Source organism: Heteronotia binoei, chromosome 17, assembly GCF_032191835.1.
Source record: "Heteronotia binoei isolate CCM8104 ecotype False Entrance Well chromosome 17, APGP_CSIRO_Hbin_v1, whole genome shotgun sequence".
Classification (NCBI taxonomy): Eukaryota; Metazoa; Chordata; class Lepidosauria; order Squamata; family Gekkonidae; genus Heteronotia; species Heteronotia binoei.
Window position 1 is genome coordinate 32,533,261 of NC_083239.1, and position 16,841 is coordinate 32,550,101.

At 48.7% G+C, this 16,841-nt stretch overlaps 1 protein-coding gene across 1 annotated transcript in view; it reads left to right on the top strand.

Moving 5' to 3' along the window:
• Positions 1-1,719: 1,719 nt before the first annotated feature.
• LOC132585758 (IgGFc-binding protein-like) overlaps positions 1,720-16,841 on the top strand; it is a 43,539-nt gene continuing 28,417 nt past the window's right edge. The window contains exon 1 of the mRNA XM_060257643.1: positions 1,720-1,729. Coding sequence (XP_060113626.1) covers positions 1,720-1,729 — 10 coding nt within the window. The remainder of the gene's footprint in view (positions 1,730-16,841) is intronic.

Here is a 16,841-nt window from a genome sequence, read left to right on the forward strand (position 1 = left end):
AAAGGCCAGAGCTACAGTTGGAGCCTGGAAAACAAACAGCTGCCGCTGTAAGATTCCACAGAAATCAGAGGTTTCACTTTCTAATCCCCCGTTTTCCCATGTTGGTGCAGTGCTCCATTCATTCACCCTGTTATAGCAGGAACGGAGCTGGCAGATGCCATTTGGATCAAGGCAGGCACACAAAAACATGCAATACCATGTGCCTGTCTCAGTGGTCTAGCCGCTGCCGCCGGCTGCTTATGCATATTGTTTTCAACCAGAATGAAAAGCATTTGTGCGCCTTTTAGGATTAAAATCAGCTTTGGCTGTTGACACAAATGTAATATATTGTGATTTGAATGCAGATAAATTTAGTTATTTACTGAACGGATGGCATTCCTGGCAAGATATGTTTGTGTTGTCATTACTCATATGCCAGAAGTCTTTTTGCTTAGTGTAGTATTAGTTGATATTGTGACTCACTGGGGCTCCACCAGGAGGCTGACAACTCTATGACTGGGTGACTTTGGGCCAGTCACACATTCTCAGCCAGGGCTTTTTCTGTAGCAGGAACTCCTTTGCGTATTAGGCCACACCTCCCTGATGTAGCCAATCCTCCAAGAGCTTATAGTAGGCCCTGTAATAAGAGCCCTGTAAGCACTTGGAGGATTGGCTACACTAAGGGATGTGGCGTAGCAGGGGGGTTTTGTAGAAAAGCCCAGCAGGAACTCATTTGTGTATTAGGCCACACCCCCTGATGTCACCATTGTTACACACAGGGCTTTTTAAAAGAAAAGGCCAACAGGAACTCATTTGCATATTAGGCCACATCCCCTGACACCAAGCCAGCTGGAACTGCATTCGTGTGCATTACTGCTCAAAAAAAGTCCTGTGGCCTAGTATGCAAAGGCGTTCCCTCTACAAAAAAAAGCCCTGTTCTCAGCCCAACCCACCTCACAGGGTTGTTGTGAGGATAAAATGGAGAAGGAAGCAATATATGCTGCTTTGGGTCCCCACTGGGGGGGGGAGTGGAAAGTGCGTTATAAATGAAGTAGGTAGATAAATAAATAAATATAGAGACCATTCTCCCTATCCCCTGAAGCTGCCATTTCCTCCAAGGAATCTGATCTCTGTAATCTGGAGATCAGTTGTAATTCTGAAAAAAACTCCCAGCCCCATTTAACTCCACAGATAGGAGCAGAGTCGGACTGCCCGCTAGGCAATTTAGGCCATCGCCGGGGGCACCAGCAGTCCAGGGGCGCAGAATTGTAAGTGTGGGAAGAAAGCCACCGTCACCAAGGTTCTGGCAGGCTGGGATAAAGCTGGTGGTTGGTGGCTATGGAGCCCAATAGAGTCCTGAGAAGGAGAAGGCAGGGACATTGGCTGCTGCTATTGCTGCTGTGGAGAGGAGGAGGTAGAGGTGGAGGAGGGCGAGAGTGACAATGGGGCAGTAGTTGCCTGTGTTGTTTTGTTCTGTTGCCAGTGCTGGCAATGAGTTGCAGCTTGGCCCACTGAGTGGAGGAGGAGCAGCAGTGGCTGGCAGAAGGATGGCCACCCACCCCTCTGGGCTACTCACTCTCTGACCCAGGCTCCAACAGTGAGCACAGTGCCAACTCACCTCTGCCCAATGAAGAGGGCGCCTGTGGCAGATCCTCTTCAGCTGGCCTCACCCGCACCCACTTGGTCAGCCTGGAGTGGGATGAGGAGCAGTTCCGCGTAGACAGGAAGAAAATGAGGGCCATGTTCCAAGGTGAGGGAGGGCTGGGGACAGAGGGTGGGAGGCAGGTGGGTGGGCAGGGGAGCTGACTTGGTTTCCCCTAGGCTGGAGGGAGCCCCCCTACTCCCAGGCAGTGCTCGCTGCTTTTCCATGAGGCTTCCCATGTGGCAGCAGGAGCTGGGTTAGTCTCAGTTCTCTCAGAGCTGTTCACTCATGAACAGTTTCCTCAGCGCTCTCTCAGTCCCACTTACCTCACAGGGTGTCTGTTGTGAGAGGAAGGCAAGGAGATTGTGAACTCCTCTGAGAGTCCAAGTAAACAGCAGGGTATAAATCCAGCTCTTCTTCTTCCTCTTGGTGATGCTCTGTATTCTTGATGCTTGGAGAGGGCAACAGTGGGAGGGCTTCTGGCATCCTGGCCCCACTGATGGACCTACTGATGGCACCTGTTGTTGTTTTTTGCCACTGCGTGAGACAGAGTGTTGGACTGGACAGCCATTGGCCTGATCCAGCATGGCTCCTCTTATGTTCTTATGTTCTCCTCCTCCTTCCCCAGGCTTTGTCTCCTAGATCTCTAGGTGTTTCCCAACCCAGAGCTGGCAAGCCTAGCTCAAATGCTTGAACAATGTTTTGTGTCATTGCGGTTGGTCCTGATGAAAGGCATTACACAGAGTTTGTTTCTTGCTTCTGGCAGATGCAGTGCCCAGCATCTCTTAACCAATCTAGCCTGGCCAGAGATTATTGCTTTTTGTTCTGCTATTAGCTATTGTTGGGCATGCGGTCTTTACCTTACCACCAATCAAGTCCCCCTTCTCTTTGCTTACAGGTTGGAGAGAGAATTATGTTAGACAGCTGCTTGGAGAAATGTACCTGCGGCACCTCAAGTCAGCTGGTCTGTGAGACTGTATAGGGCAGAAAGACTTGCGCTTGCTCACCCCTGGCTCATGGCTGACCTCCTTCAGTGGCTCCTCCAGAGAAATCCTCCATGAGGTAAGTGAGCTAACTTCCCAATTCAATGAGAGCAACCCTTTTCGGTTCAGGGTCATAGCTGTCATTTAAGAATGCAGCAGCTGGGATTTGAATGCTGTATCCACAGCCACATGTTCTTTCGAGGGGCTTTCATCATTCTGAAAAAGAACAAGGAGAGGTACATAAGGGCCATCCACATGTAGGATGGGACATTGGGTTTAAATATACTTTTCTAAAAGCATGGGATGGAGAAAGTAGAGAAAGAAGTACTTTTCTCCCTTTCTCACAATACAAGAACTCGTGGGCATTCGATGAAATTGCTGAGCAGACAGGTTAAAATGGATAAAAGGAAGTACTTCTTCACCCAAAGGGTGATTAACATGTGGAATTCACTGCCACAGGAGGTGGTGGCGGCCACAAGTATAGCCACCTTCAAGAAGGGTTTAGATAAAAATATGGAGCACAGGTCCATCAGTGGCTATTAGCCACAGTGTGTATATGTGTGTGTGTGTGTGTGTGTGTGTGTATAAAATTTTTTGCCACTGTGTGACACAGAGTGTTGAACTTGATGGGCCGTTGGCCTGATCCAACATGGCTTCTCTTATGTTCTCTTATGTTCACCTAGTCAGAATTGAAACTTCTAGACTAAAGATGAGAGTGGAGAAGAAACAAAGAAATTGGCTTTGTAGTCATTGCCAGCCCTAAAAGATGTTATATATGTCTCTGATCTCAGATGGGATCAGGTGGATATTGTGCTTAGCATCTGCTCCCCAATCTGGCCAGGCCCAATGGTATTTGAGCCTACAGTGAGGTTCCCTTGGTCTGCAGCCCTCACACTCACAACCTTGCCAGCAGGGCTTTTTTTGTAGAAAAAGCCCAGCAGGAACTCATTTGCATATTAGGCCACACCCGTGGTGTCACCATTATTTCACACAGGGCTTTTCCTGACAACAAAAGCCGAGCAGGAACTCATTTGCATATTAGGCCACACCTCCCTAGAGCTGAGCCAGCCGGAACTGCATTCCTGTGCGTTCCTGCTTTAAAGAAAGCCCTGCTTGCCAGTTGGGTGCCTCCCTTCCTTTTGGGGGGTCCTGAGATCCTGCTGTCCTCTCCCGGTAATGCCATTTCCTCCTACTTGTTTCTGTTTCTTGTTTGTTTACTATACACGCTGTGGGAAAAGTGCTCCAAAAGCTAAATTGACCTTCCTTCTTTACCTTTGGTGGCAAGAAACTAGGGTTGCCAAGTCCAATTCAAGAAATATCTGGGGGGGTTGGGGGTGGAGCCAGGAGACTTTGGGGGTGGAGCCAGGAGACATTAGGGATGGAGCCAAGATCAAGGCTGTGACAAGCATCATTGAACTCCAAAGGGAGTTCTGGCCATCACATTTAAAGAGACGGCACACCTTTTCAATGCCTTCTTTCCATAGGAAATAATGAAGGATAGGGGCACCTTCTTTTGGGGCTCATAGAATTGGACCCCCTGGTCCAATCTTTTTGAAACTTGGTGGGTATTTTGGGGAGAGGCATTAGCTGCTATACTGAAAATTTGGTGCCTCTACCCCCAAAACACCCCCCCCAGAAACCCAGAAACCCGCGGATCAATTCTCCATTATTTTCTATGGGAATAAATCTCCATAGGGAATAACAGAGTTCCCAGCAGACATTTCCCTCCCCTCCCCCCGCTTTCTGACGACCCTGAAGTGGGGGGAGGGCCTCCAAACTGGGGGATCCCCTGCCCCCACCTGGGGATTGGCAACCCTACAAGAAACCATCCCCCCAACCCCAGTTCTCAGACCTGAGCTGCAACTGCAAACCAATATCTTTTTTCCCCTAATCATTTTTTCCAATCATCCCAAGGAAAAGTGGAAATGTGCCAATAGAAAATTGCAGTTGAACTCAGTTTTTCATGGAAGGCTTCAGGGTCCTGGAGCAGGACAGCTTTCCTTTCCCGAGTGAGTTGCTGGAAAAGAAAAAAAAACCCAATTGTAGCAGCTGGGATTTGGCAGCAGCAACAGCAATATTACATATATTCTAAGGAAGAAACCCAGTTGGTGCATAAAACCCTTTTTTCCCTGAAGTGTTCTGGAGGCCAATTGCCTTTCTGTGGAATGGTGGTTTAAGCAAAGCTCTCATTGAAATGTGGAAAACTCTTCCATAGCTCACACATAATAATTTCTCCTCAGGCACTTATACTTCAGTTTAGGGATGTGCACAGACCAGGAAATCCTGATTTGGTTTGTCCAGGAATTTGCCTACCTCAGGGTCCTAGAGGCTCCCAAATTACAGGGCATCTCCAGCTGGCTCTCCTCTACCTGCCCACCACGATTGGTGAAGATTAGATTTTAGGGGACTGAGTTAAAAACCCCCGAACAAGGCACCCCAGGAAAGTGTTTTTCGGGAATGTAATGTACTGGGAACCGATACGGTTTGAAGGCAACATGGTTTATTCAGTAGCACATTACAAGAGAGAGAACACGCGGGCCGGGCCCCGCTTATATACATTACCTGGAACAGCCCCCTCATCCGACCAGGCCAATCCTGGTCGGTCAAACTTCCTGCCACAGATCTTGATGGGCGGGGCGACTGGCGAGCTCCATCCAGGGACCCAGGGGTTGCCTTCAGTAGCAATCGCCATGCGGCCTGATCACTTATGTTCAATACATAACAGGGGAGATGTCAGGTGCAGAGTTCAGGAGTGTATGGACTCCAGGTTGGTGAGCTAGAGGCAATCAACTCACTGTACTTCTCCAGGATACCCCTCCACGTGCCCCACAAGTTATGTGAAGATTGGATTTGTGGGGTTGAAGTTATGGACCCTCAAATAAGGTGCCCCAGGAAAGTGCTTTTTGGAGAGATGACAGGCGTGGGTTCAGGAGTATGTAGATGAGACAATCCTTTGCCCAATGGAACAGCACCAGGTAGGAAAAGCCTGCCCATCCTTCCTAGGCCTGGGAGCCACCCGCACTCCTGCTTCCACCCAGCCCCTCCCTCCCTCCCTCTGCAGACTACCATAGTGATTACTGGGCAGTGCCAACCCTCTCATACTATGCCTGGGAGCCACCTGCATGCTTCTGGGTGGCTGCTTTTCCCTGTGCCCACCCACTACTGTCACAATGACAGGGCCTGGGAGCCACCCCTAGAGCAGGTGACTCTGTCTCCCTGGGTCCACCCTCCCACTGCTTGTAATATGATAACTGGGCAGGGCCAACCCTCCCAGTTTGGTATAGTGGTTAAGTGCACGGACCCTTATCTGGGAGAACCGGGTTTGATTCCCCACTCCTCCACTTGCAGCTGCTGGAATGGCCTTGGGTCAGCCATAGCTCTCGCAGAGCTGTCCTTGAAAGGGCAGCTGCTGTAAGAACTCTCTCAGCCCCACCCACCTCACAGGGGGAAGGAGATAAAGGAGATTGTAAGCCACTCTGAGACTCTGATTCAGAGAGAAGGGCGGGGTATAAATCTACGGTCTTCTTCTTCCCACCCTGCCCAGGAGTCACCCATTCAGTTGTGGGTAGCTGTGCCTCCCCAGGCCAACCCTTCCTCCACTGGAAACATGCCAACCCACCCACGCTGCCCGAGGCCAAGGAGCCACTTGCATAGTTTCAGTTGGTTGTGCTTCCCTGGACCCACCTTCCCACTGCCCCAAAAACATAATTACCAGGCAGGGCTGACTCTCCTGCCCAGCAAGGGAGCCACCCCCACCATTGCAGGGGGCTGCATCTCCACTGGCACACCCACTGCAAGTAAATTTCAGTGATACATTTTAGTGCTTGGAACAGAGAATTTGAATGGCCAAGGGAGAGAACACTTTTGCTATTCCTGGGGGCTATCATTCATTGAGAACTATATTGCCTACATATTTGGTTTGACTGACGCCGATGAAATTGCTGAGCAGTAGTTCCAATTTGAAACAAAGGGTGGCCAGAAGAAGGGATTCTCTTGAAACATGCAGAATTTTTAACCTAGGGTGCATGTCATCACACCTGAGATGTCTGCATATGAGCCATTGAGGAATTTTCAGGTTAGACTTTGATCCGTCTATCTCTTGTGTACCAGAAATGTCTGAGACCTTCAAGAAGCCCTACGATGCAGCAGAGATGGGGATTGTGACTCTTTAGTGTGTTGTTAGATATATGTGTGCTTCCAGGGCTGGCTCGCCCAGAAGACAAACTAGGCAATTGCCTAGGGCGCCAGCAGGGAGGGGGTGCCAATTCGGCCTCCCAACTGCCCAGCCCCCTAGGCAAATGCCTGTTTGCCTCCCCAGCCTCCTCTTCCCTCCCTCTCTATTTTAATGCCTGCAACCATGGTACAGTGCTGCGTTCCAAGGCTCTTGAAAGGCCTCTCCCCACCCCCACCCCCCGTCGATCAGCTGATCAGCGGGTAAAACTGTACCAGAGGTTGTCGGCTCCTATGCCACCCCTCCGGGGTGCTCATGATCAGCACGGGGGCAGAAGCAGTGGCGGGAAGGATGAGCTGCTCATCCTTCCCACCACTACTGCTGCCCCTGCGCTGATTGTGAGCAGGCCAGGGTGTTGGCATAGGTGCGGTTTTACCCACTGATGCGGTTTTACCCACTGATCAGGTGATTGGCGGGGGGGGGGAGGAAGAGGCCTTTCAAGAGTCCCGTAACGCGGTGCTGTACCGCGGTTGCAGGCATTAAAATAGGGAGGAGGAGGCAGGAGGGAGGAGGAGGCAGCACTGCGGGGGGGGGGGGCGGGGGGGCAGCAAGGCTGCCTGGGGTGCTATGCCCTATAGAGCTGGCCCTGTGTGCTTGTTATTTGTACTGTGAATGAATGAGTATACCTGAGTTAAAATAACTTTATGCACTTATTAGTGTTATAATACACAATGTTTTTGTTCCGTTTTGCCCCACCTGGAGGCTGGCATCCCTATTTGCAGCAAATCCATAATGTGGATACTTCAGAAGGAATTAATGAATACCTCCTCTTTCAGAGTGCTGTAATTTTATTTGCTAGGTTTTGATCTCCATGTGTAAATTACTGGGTCAGATGCAACAGGAGACTCATAGCATAGTGATAAAAGCTCTTTATTAGTGACACAGCATAGCAATGGTTAAACTAAGATTGTAGAATGGGGCCAATGGGGCCAACTATATACAGCTCAGGTTCCCACGCTAGAACGTCATTGGGCCATTTGAACCAGCAGGGGGTTTGCTGTAGGTCCAGGAACGTGAAGAGTTGAATCCTGCTTCCCATTGTTTCAGTGTCCCCAAACTCAGTCCTAGAGGCTCCAATGAGCCAGGCAGGAACTAGCAACCTACATCTCTTCACTGAATCACATGCACAACACCACGGATAAGAAAGTTCACAGAGCTGTGCCATCCTTCAATAGCTGCAGCCAAGCAAGAAGGCGATAAAATGGTATAATCAAATTGAGTGAACATCCGTCCAGACTCAAGCCTGTGCTCTGCTATGGACTATTAGAACAGTCTGGGACCGATTCCCCACTAGCCTTATGCTGCTCCCACTCTCCTCTTCTCCGCAGGGCTTCCGTCAGATTTCACACTATCTGCCCCGGGGCTGCAACTCACTCCACTTTTTTCATGCAGCAAACAAGATCCTCTAAAACCCGGTTTCTGTTTGCTGCGCAAAAAAGGCAAAGTGAGTTGCAGACCTGGGGCAGATAGTGTGAAATCCGACGGAAGCCCCACAGAGAAGAGGAGAGTGAGAGCGGCATAAGGCTAGTGGGGAATCGGTCACAGTCAACTCATCCTCACCTGGACTTTATTCCAACAGGCAAGACTGCAAATGGACCATAAGAATCAAAGTACCAAGTTAGATAGGATTGTCCTGAGTTCCCTCCATGCCCCAGACACTGCCCCAAATTGCCAAGAATTTCTCAAGACTAACAACCCTAAATGATATATGAAATCAAGATGGCCACACTTTTAGAACAAAATAGAGAACTACCAATTGGGAAACTGGCTTCAGAAGATAGACTCCTGACCTGAAACCAGTTCTTGAGTGGCAGGGAAGCTGCCAGGATGTAAAAATGTGGTTGGATCAGAGCAGCATTCCGGACAAAGTGCAGCCAGGGACGGAAGAAATAATGTCCTGGTAGGGTGGGAAAGAAGCTTGGCAGGATGTGTCCTGACTCTCTCTCTCTCTCTCTCTCTCTCTCATCCCTTTAAATGTGATCTCTTTAAATGCGATGGCCAGAACACCCTTTGGAGTTCAGTTATGCTTATCACAATCTAACTCCTGGCTCCACCCCCAATGTATCCTGGCTCCACCCCCAAAGTCCCCAGATATTTATTGAATTGGACCTTGCAACCCTAGAGTGAAATCAAAATTCAACCAACTATTTGGTCATTGTTAACTGGTAGACCCGGTCCAAAAGATGCCCGTTTAGCTATTACTAGGACCAGGACCTTTTTGACTCTGGCCCCAACCTGGTGAAATGAGCTCCCCATGGAGATCAAGGCCTTGCGGGATTTTCTGCAGTTCCACAGGGTCTGCAAGATGGAGCTCTTCTGCTAGGCTTTTTGGTGAAGCCCTTCACCGAAGGTCTGGATATTTGCATAATCTGCTTTGCCCCTCCTGCTATATGTTGGCCCAGACTGTGTCTATACTATTTACTATGTCAAATGCTTGTAAATTTAGTTACCATTAGTTGGCTGAGCAGACTTAAGGTGCATAGCCATCTGGCTCTTACTATGTTGTATTGTAAATTGTCTTACCGATAATTTTTTATGTTTTAACAAAGCTAATGTATATGTTTTATGCTGTTACCCACCCTGAGCCTGTTTCGGCAGATATTAAATTAAATTACTTAAAATCTAATATACTCATATCAAAACTAGTCCATCAACTTATTCAAGCTTTCATTATATGGCATTAAGGAACATTTCACTACGATAAATGTTCTGCTCTCCCCCCACCCACCCTTCCAAACTGCTAAATCTATTAGGGACCATTTTGTTTCTCTTGAAATTCCTACTATTGTTATCATGCCCAAAGAGTAGCTTTCACATCTGCTTCAAATTTCATATGAAGTCACCTCAACCTGACATCTCTTCCCCTTGGCTCACATTTTACTTTCTTTTTCCATATTTCTCCTGAATTGTTTTGTTATGTTGAAAATTATTTCTTAGCCTGTTCCCCTAAGGCCCTGTCTGGTTCCCCACCTTTTCTTACTAACAAATATGAAGAGATATGTTGGCACTTGGGCCTAATCTCCAACAGAGACCTAACACCTACTCTATGGTAAAATCCAGAGGGATCTGGAAATTTCCTTTATTCAAAAAGCCATTCAGCTATTTCTGCCCTGAACCTATGGGAGTGCTGCTCCAGCATCTAATCACCTTGCAATGAGGGATAGATTATTAGAAAGAAACAGATCAATAGTTAATCAAATCTATCTCAGGGAAAGTGCAGAGATAGTTTGGGTCAGGGGTCACTTTGTAGAAAAATAGGTGGTGGGACTCATCCAAGGATTGTGATGCAGCTGCACCTACTATTCAATGGGTATGGTGTAGGCTTCCCAACCCTCCCGCCCTGGCGGGGGACCCCAGGATTTCCAGCCTCTTCCCCCGCTCCCCAAAAAAATGGAAGCAGGGGGAGGGGGGGAAACGGCGCCGTTCTCTGTCAGCCTGAGCCCATCTCGGAGGAGCAGCTACAGTGAGCGGAGAAGAGGCTGCAGCCGCGCAGTGGCTTCACCCGCTCCGAGATGGGGCAGCTTCGCCACGCTCCTTGGCGCCGTTTCCCCCCTCCCCCCACTTCCGTTTTTTGGGGGGAGCGGGGGAAGAGGCTGGAAATCCTGAGGTCCCCCGCCAGGGTGGGAGGGTTGGGAAGCCTAGTGGCGAGCCGCCCCATCTCGGAGCGGGTGGCGCCGCTGCGCGGCTGCCGCCTCTTCTCCGCTCACCGTAGCTGCTCCTCCGAGATGGGCTCAGGCTGACAGAGAACGGAGCATCAACAGAGATAGTGGTTAGTGGCGGGAGTCTTTTATGTGCTGGGCAAGGCGAGAAAGATCAGGATGGCAGCGGCCGTGTAAGGCTGTGTTCAGCCCTGCAGAAAGGTGTGTGGTGGGACGGGGGAGATGTGCAGCAACCGTTTCAAGTCCTTCCACTTCCTAGACACCGTATGGCTGGGGAAAGGAAAGCGACTCAGTAACAACGGCGACGTTTCACAGGCAACAACCCCCAGCAGGTTTCCCCAGCCGGGTTGCCACCGCCATGGCTCCTCCTTCCCTGTTCTCCTTCCTCCCCTCCTCTCTCTTTCTCTGCCCGCCCCGCCCTCTCGAGGGCTCCGCCGCAGCTGCAGGAAGCCAAGCCCCGCCCTCCCACCCTGCGTGCCACCAGCTGGCTGGCGAGTGAGTGAGTGAGAGACTCGGCGCTCCCCCGGGCAAGCCCATTGTCTGCTCTGAGCCCATCTTGGAGGAGCAGCTATGGTGAGCGGAGAAGAGGCGGCAGCCGCGCAGCGGCGTCGCCCGCTCCGAGGTGGGGTGGCTCGCCACGCTCCTTGGAGCCGTTTCCTCCCTCCTCCCCCCTAGCTCCACCCCAGTGTCTCCTGGCTCCACCCCTAAAGTCTCCTGGCTCCACCCCCAAAGTACCCAGATATTTCTGGAATTGGACTTGGCAACCCTAGTATGGTGAGAAGGAGGAGGAGGAACCCTCAGAAAGGTTCAGGAGCTACGCTCCTGTGTGCTCCTACTGAATCCGAGGCCTGGTTTGGGTATACCCAGGGCTTTTTTTGAAGCAGGAACTCCTTTGCATATTAGGTCACACCCACTTGATGTAACGAATCCTCTAAGAGCTTACAGGACTCTTAGTACAGGGCCTAACGTAAGCTCCGGCAGGATTGGCTACATCAGGAGGTGTGGTCTAATATGCAAAGGAGTTCCTGCTACAAAAAAAGCCTTGGATGCGTCAGCAAAAGAGCAGACAGTTTTATGGGTAGCCCTGCTTGGTAGCATGGAAGAATAGCCTGCTTCTGGGAGACGGCAGAATACCTGATTGTGATGCCTTCTCTGGTAACAAGACTTCATAGCATTTAGTCTAACTCTTGGGAACAGGCAGGCTGATATGAATGGAATCCTGGGCGTGTGAAAGGAACCAACCTAGTGGCTAGTCAGTGAAAGTCTATTTGTACTGGCAGCCATTAAAGAGTAGGGATGAGCAGGGCTCTTTTTGTAGAAAAAGTCCAGCAGGAACTCATCTGTATATTAGGCCACACCCCCTGGTGCCAAGACAGCCGGAATTGTGTTCCTGTGAGTTCCTGATCCTAACATTTAAATATTGGGGTCAGGGCCCCAGCCCCACCACTAACCACCCCCGACTTCCATTGCAGCTGAGAGGCCCTCTCCTTCCTGTCCCAGACTTGCCAAGCTGGTCTGCTGGTGGGTGGGGGCCCTGAAGCCCAGGCTTCTTTCCTGGTTGTGGCTGTCTCTTGTTCTCCCCTCCCCACAGAGAATGAGCCCCTCGCTGGCCCAGAGGGCAGAAGGTGGTCTGGGAGGAGTGGGTGGTGGGTTTGTGGCCCTTTGATGCCTCTGCAATGTGGATGCTGTGGGAAGTTCTTAGGAATGCAGCATGGCATTGGTTTGTTTTTTTGCTGTGGGGAGGCAGCCCACTAGCCCCACCCCCCAAACAAAATCGTGTCTATGTGCCCCACCAAATTTGAAATCCTGGCTAAAGCCCTGTCTGCACCCACCATTTTAGTGGGGAGCAGAAAGCAGGGATTTTTAAGGTCTCCGAGCCATTTAAACCCCTGCTTTCTGCCCTTCATGAACTGCCACGAACTGCCCATGAACTGCTTTAAAATCCATGTAAATCCAGATTTTCAGTTTCTCAGCCAGCCAAAATTCATCATGAACTTCCACTGGTTCATGCCATACCTATTAAAGAGAATTCATGCCACATTCTGAAGCCACAACTAGCTTGAATTTATGTGCCTCAATCAGATTTCTCCTTCGACAATCTGGAGACTCATGTTGCTGATCTGTTCTTTTAAAACCACCTGTAAATAAATCTTTGCTATTTAGATCAAATTCCTGCCTCAGCAATCTTCATATTCTACTTGTTCCCCACCAAGCTTACCTCACAGCAGCAAGCCCAAGTTTTTACACTTCCTTCCTTAAGAAGATCTAGGAACTGAAGAAAAAGTTTACAGTTCTAAACAAACCTGATCCCTCAGATCATAACAGGCTGTGTGGCTACCCTTAGTTTAAAGCACTGCCTGTCACTACATGAACCTTCTGGAAGCCTGCTGATTTAGAATGGGAGGCCAGGGCTCGGCTCAGTTTTCACTGCCGTTTCTGATAACCCTGTAGAGTCTTAGGTTCAGTGTGTCAGATGCTCACAAGATTGCTGCCCTGATACCCAGTAAATTCAGCTACAACCAGGCCTTGTTTTGGCCAGGAGCCCACAGGAGGGTCGCTCCGGAAGGTCTACATTTTATTGTGCTCTCTTTCTTTCTTATCTGCCCCCCCCCAAAAAAAATACTTGCTTCTGGACTCCGTTGTTCATTCCCTATGAGAATTTCGCTGAACACTTTTAGATTTGACAAACTTTCCAATATTTTCCCTCATAAAAATTGGGAAAATAACTAAAATATATAAAGCAGACAGATGGAAATCTTCCTCATGCCACTGTGGCCACATAGGAAAAAGTAATTTAATACGTATGATGGGAGTAAGGTTTGATTATGACAGTTATAATTCAAGAAGCATTTTAAGGTGGGTGCTGATGTCAGGGGTGTGTGGCAAATGCAAATGTTATGCAAATGAGCTCCGGCACCTCTTTTTCTACAAAATGACTTCTGGCTACATCTGTCATTTCAGTGGCTAAAACACAATGTCAACCATGACCAGGTGATGGTTGTTTAATGAGAATATCAGAACAGCCACCATAATAACTTGTTTTTATTAATCACCACTGACCTCCCAAGAACCCAAAGTTACACAACCTAAGCTGTGACCACAGTCTTGACAGAGAACTAGTCCAAGGAGCTGGATCCCAGATGTGCTTATTACCTTCACACACACACACACACAGTTTAATTTGAATCTTTCAGAGTTTTTTAAAAGCCCCTCATCCCTCTAGAGTTAGTGGGAGTTTTGCCAAAGACTTCCCAGAACTCACAATTCAAGTGCACTATATAAAGGGAAGCTAAAGAAAGAGGGGAATTTAGAGGGAAGGATACAGCAGCACCATCTCCTTGGACTCCAGTACATCAGAAACACAGAAGGACCAAAGGTAAGAAACTCTGGCATTGTCGGTTATTACCTCCTACTCTTGAGTTTCAGCATGTTCTAGAAATTCCAGCCCTATATGAAATATACTAGCATATCCAATGAGTTAGTTCAGCTAGCTTTTCCACTGCTGAACATGGGACTTTTCTCCACTCAATGCAAACTCTAAGTGGTTTGTAAGATTGAAAATAACAACAAGCAGTCATCAAATGCCACATGCTGAACAACCCTGAACTAGGGTTGCCAAGTCCAATTCAAGAAATATCTGGGGACTTTGGGGGTGGAGCCAGGAGACTTTGGGGGTGCAGCCAGGAGACATTGGGGGCGGATCCAGAAACAAGGGTGTGACAAGCATAATTGAACTCCAAAGGGAGTTCTGGCCATCACATTTCAAGGGACTGAACGCTTTTTAAATGCCTTCCTTCCATAGGAAATAATGAAGGATAGGGGCACCTTCTTTTGGGGCACACAGAATTGGACCCCCTTGTCCAATCTTTTTGAAACTTGGAGGGTATTTTGGGGAGAGGCACCAGATGTTACACTGAAAATTTGGGGCCTCTACCTCAAAAAACAGCCCCCCAAAGCCCCAGATACCCGCAGATCCATTCTCCATTATTTCCTATGGGAATACATCTCCATAGGGAATAACAAAGTTCCCAGCAGATATTTCCCTCCCCTCCCCTCGCTTTCTGATGACCCTGAAGCGGGGGGAGGGTCTCCAGACCAGGGGATCCCCTGCCCCCACCTGGGGATTGGCAACCCTACCCTGAACATACATACCCCAGGGGGGTCCCAAAATCTTTTTAAGATCCCCAGACCAAAAGAAGCTAGATTGTCCACCGCCAGAGTGTCCTCAGTAATAGCCCCCGCTCTGTGGAATGCCCTCCCCGAAAACATGAGGGCCCTGTGGGACCTGCCACAGGTCCGCAGGGCCTGTAAGACCGAACTGTTCAAACTCGCTTTCAATGGTTAAGGGGTGGTGACTATTATTCCACAGCACCGACAATCTCACTGAACCAATATAATTGAAACCACAACATCAGAATAACCAGAACATCAACGTGCACCTTGGACTTTTAATGACTGTAAAATTTATGGAAATTATTTCATTGCATGTTCTGTTTTTAATATTTCTGCTGTTTTTAACTGTTGGTAGGCACCCTGAACCCGTCAGGGGAGGGCGGGATATAAATTTGATAAAATAAATTAAAAAAAATTAACCCAATCTACTTGCCATCAACAGACATGGAGAGGGGGAGGAGGGCAGAGCAGGTAGGTAGCCACAGCTTGATTCTTCATGGCAGCCTTTCCCAAGGAACCAAGAGCCATCTCTTAGTTACAAGCCCTTAACAGAATGTCACATTACATTAACAAACTGTGGATGTCAAGCAAGAAATGACACATCTCAACTTAGGGCTGCCACAATTACCTGGAGACTTTGTGAGTGGATCTGGAAGAGGGTGGGGTTTAGGGAGGGGAGGGGCCTCAGCATGCTACAATGCCATAGAGCCCACCCTTCAAAGCAGCCGTTTTCTCCAAAGAAGCTGATCTCTGCCAGATGGAGACCAGTTGTAAAAGCGGGAGATCTCCAGGCCCCACCTGGCGGCTGGCAACCCTACATTTCATACAGTCCATAGTATATTTGTAGATGTAATTTTAAAAAGAGCCAATCATGGGGGAACCTCTGTTTATTTGTGTCTAGCCTGCTCTCCCTCCAAGGAGTGCAGGGTTGTCTTCTCCATTTCCATTTTACCTTCACAACAACCTTGTGAGGTAGGTTAGGCCAAAAAAGGCCAGATGATGACATAAGATCTTATCCTAGTAGATAGAATTTAATAGGGACTCAGAAGACATGTGAAATTGAACTGAAGCTTGCCAATCTCCAGGTGGAGCCTGAAGATCTCCCAGAATTACAATTGATCTCCACACAATAGAAATCAATTCCCCTGGAGAAAATGCCTGTTTTGGATTCTATGGCACTGTATATTGATGAGGCCACCCCCCCCCCCAAAAAAAGCCCTACCCTTATCAAGCTCCACCCCAAAATGCTCAGGTATATTCCAATGTAGAGCAGGCAAACCTAATTTAACCCCATTTCCTGCATGGTTGGAATCCTCCTTACTGCTGCTGGGATGGATTTAGCATGCTAAAATCCTCATGATGTGATCAGCTGGGCTGGTTCTTTATTTAGTCTGATCTAGCCACAGTGATTTATTCAGTCTGCTCGAGCCTTAGTTGTATCTATACTGAACTCTTGCTCTACTGTGGGCTACCCTTGAAGATTGTTCAGAAGCTCCACTAGTGCAGAAATCTGCATCTAGACTGATAGTTTGGGGCTAGCTAGTGGGAGCATATGACCCCGATGTTACAGCAACCACACTGGCTACTGATTTGCTCCTGAGCCCAATTCAAAGTGCTGTTTTTGTCCCTTAAAGCCTTACATATCTTGGGATCAAGGTATCTGAAGGACTGTCTTCTCCCATATGTTCCTGCCTGGGGATTAAGATTGCAGAGGGATAATCTCCTGACATTTCCACCAATCAAAAAGGTTCATCTGGTGAATAAAAAAAGAGGGGAACTGTGGAACGAGCTCCAAGAGAGGTGTGCCTAGCCCCATCATTGTTGATCTTTAGGAGGCAGTTAACCACAATTATTTAGGACTTCATTTGTCTGATTTAGTGTTTATTATTGACAGCAGGGGTTTTTTTGTAGCAGGAACTCCTTTGCATATTGGGCCACACCCCTCTTATGTAGCAAATTCTTTAAGAGCTTACAGCGTTCTTCCTACAGGGCCTACAGTAAGCTCTTGGAGGATTGGCTAGATCATGGGTGTGTGGCCTAATATGCAAAGGAGTTCCTGTTACAAAAAATGTCCTGATTGACAGTAGGGATGGGCATGAACCACAAAGATATGTTCAGTTCGTGGTTCATGGTTGAACCAAGAACCGAACCATGAACCAAACCAGCAGGCTCTT